This window comes from Austrofundulus limnaeus, unplaced genomic scaffold (assembly GCF_001266775.1).
Source record: "Austrofundulus limnaeus strain Quisiro unplaced genomic scaffold, Austrofundulus_limnaeus-1.0 Scaffold24, whole genome shotgun sequence".
NCBI classification, from domain to species: Eukaryota; Metazoa; Chordata; class Actinopteri; order Cyprinodontiformes; family Rivulidae; genus Austrofundulus; species Austrofundulus limnaeus.
In genome coordinates, this window is record NW_013952426.1 from 898,546 (window position 1) to 901,045 (window position 2,500).

The 2,500-nt window shown below is 42.5% G+C and overlaps 1 protein-coding gene across 4 annotated transcripts in view; it reads left to right on the top strand.

Moving 5' to 3' along the window:
* Positions 1–2,500, top strand: part of astn1 (astrotactin 1) — a gene marked incomplete in the record, with an annotated part of 409,914 nt that overhangs the window by 106,289 nt on the left and 301,125 nt on the right. Inside the window, 2 exon segments of one of the 4 annotated variants that reach the window (XM_014004448.1) lie at positions 365–514; positions 2,256–2,408. In XM_014004448.1, the coding sequence (XP_013859902.1) occupies positions 365–514; positions 2,256–2,408 (303 nt within the window). 4 annotated transcript variants of the gene reach the window in all.

Sequence of the window (2,500 nt, forward strand, 5' to 3'; positions counted from 1 at the left end):
GTTTTATGTTGTTTGATAGGAGACATAGTTCCATAATTCATTAAAACATTAAAACATCTCCATTCAAGGGTTTGCGTAACCTTAACAGCTTAAAGCAAAGCACAGCTCAATTGTACTGATAGAGCAGAACATGCACATAGATGCATGTCATTTTTAGTTGGCCTTCTAGTTGTTATCATTGAGTTTTAAAAAAATAAAGAATAAAAACAACTCTGGTTCTTGTCTAGAATAAATCAAGTAGAGGCTTCATCTTTTTATCCTGGCTATTGTTTCCCTGCCATCTATGTGAGCGTAACAAGTCCCCATCATTAGTCCATTTTTTTTCCTACTTTACTGGAGGTGTATTTTTGTGTGAATCCAACAGCGGGTTCAACTTTCTTGAACCCAGACGGGGACTCTGGGACGGAGGCAGACAGTGAGCCTCAGCTGGCCTTTTACACCGACCCGAACCGCAGTCGGCGCCGGAGTCGAGGTATGAGAAACGGTAACGCCAACAGCGCGTGGGGCTCTGGGGGTAAGGAGGACTCATACACCTACAAACAGTTTATCCCATCGATAGTGTTGCTGTTGCCACGACGCATGTCAAGTGACCTCAGTACATGTAGCAGGTTGATGGCTCTAAAATTGTGTGCTCATGCGTTTCACTCTGAAACAAAATGCATACGTGTATKTAGTCTGTACATGGTTGTGCGCAGAGTGTTTGTGAGCATGTCAAACTGATCTCAGCGCACCCGCATTCAATCTTGTTGAGTGAAATCAAACAAGATGATGAGATCAGAGGTTCCCAACTAAATAAATACATATTTCTTGCATCTTGCATTATGGATTACACAATAGYTTGAAATAATATTGCAGATAAATATTATTTCTAAGGAGGACCCAGTGAAAATGCTGTCAAAGTGAAGTGGTGGAGAATGCTTTATCTGTCAGCATGCCATGTTCTCGCCGCTTTGATGTACAGTAATGGGTTGTTGCGGAAGACCAAGGGGGGCGAAGAAAAAAAATCCTAAAAACAAACAATGCCCTTAAAATAATAGCTGCTGTCAGAAGGTGTAACAAGCCTTTACAAAGCCTCCAAGCCAATTATTCCCCCGTCATGTGCACAGGTGTCACAAACACGGCGAGGCCTCCGGAAGTGTAGCCAACAACTTTAATTAGAGCCTGGTTTWAGAATAGAACAAGGTGGCTGCAACAGTGCCCTGACTATGTTGTTTACACCAAAAGGAAATAATAATTTGTGAGGCATGACAAGATTATTTCATGTCATTACATGTCTAAGTTAAAAATGTAAGAACATTGGAATATTCCCCTAATATAGACTAACCAAACCTTTACTGTGGGAAACTTTTACACCCTATGTAATATCTGAAATACACTGTAATCACTGGGAAGGTAGGCAAAAAATAAATAAAATAAAAATAAATAAATAAATAAATAAAGAAAAGGTCAAAGAGGTGAGATGATGCCCGCATCCAGTTTCTGGGTAACTTACTGATTAAATAAACTAGCTTAAAGCACAATACAAAAGGTCAGGTTTCCATTTGGCTTTTGTTTAAAGGATAGCCTTGGGCAGTGTTTGAAAGAAAAAAAAARGCTCTGCTGAAGTAATTTAAAAGTGACAATGCAATCTCAAATTATTCCACTAGAGTAAAAGTAACCACTTTAAACAAAGCGTGAGCATCTATATTCAAGGTCGTTGTGTGATTTCTGTGTGCGTGGACGTATGCCTGCCCCTATGGTTATGAGGTCATGTTTACCACTTTCTGTGTTGCGCTCTGGAATAAAGGAGATAAGGGCAGCGTTTTCACTCTGACAGAGGAAGGAGAGCACAGGAAAGAGGGATGGTTGCGAAACAACCTCTGAGCGGTTTTATTTTTTTATTTTTTATTTTTTTTCATCCTGTGTCTCTGTTTCCCCTCCCACCACACACACCCCAGTGTGTATGTTAAAACCCTTCAAAGGTAAACTTTAGGTCTGTGCCAGCGAGCTGGAGCTGGTCTAAAGCTCCCAAAGGCTTGATGTTTTTGAACCAAAGGTCTTTTTTGTCAGCCTTAAACCCATTTTATTTTCACTTGTTTGTAAAACAACTCCCTGCCGAGGCAGTTTGTGGCACTTGTTGGTGTGACTGCGTGCATGTGGGTTTATGGAATATGAGGGGATACATGGGAATAAAGCACTGCCATTCCTTCACATAGGTTTATTCTTTATTGTTCCCACCTTCCCCCTCTCTCCCCTCTCTGTGTGTTTGTCCTCAGCAGCAGGTTCCCCACGGAGTCCCATCAATAAGACCACCCTGACTCTGATCAGTGTCATCAGCTGCGTGATTGGCCTGGTTTACTCATCCCACCTCTCCTGCAGTCTCTCGGTCCGAGTGATCTTACATGTTCCGGAGCACCTCATAGCTGACGGTAAGGCTTTGCTCGAGTGGGATATTGTCGATGCAGCTTTTCCCAACACACTCCTGCAGAAGCTCAAACCCCCCCCCCCCCCCCCCCCCCCC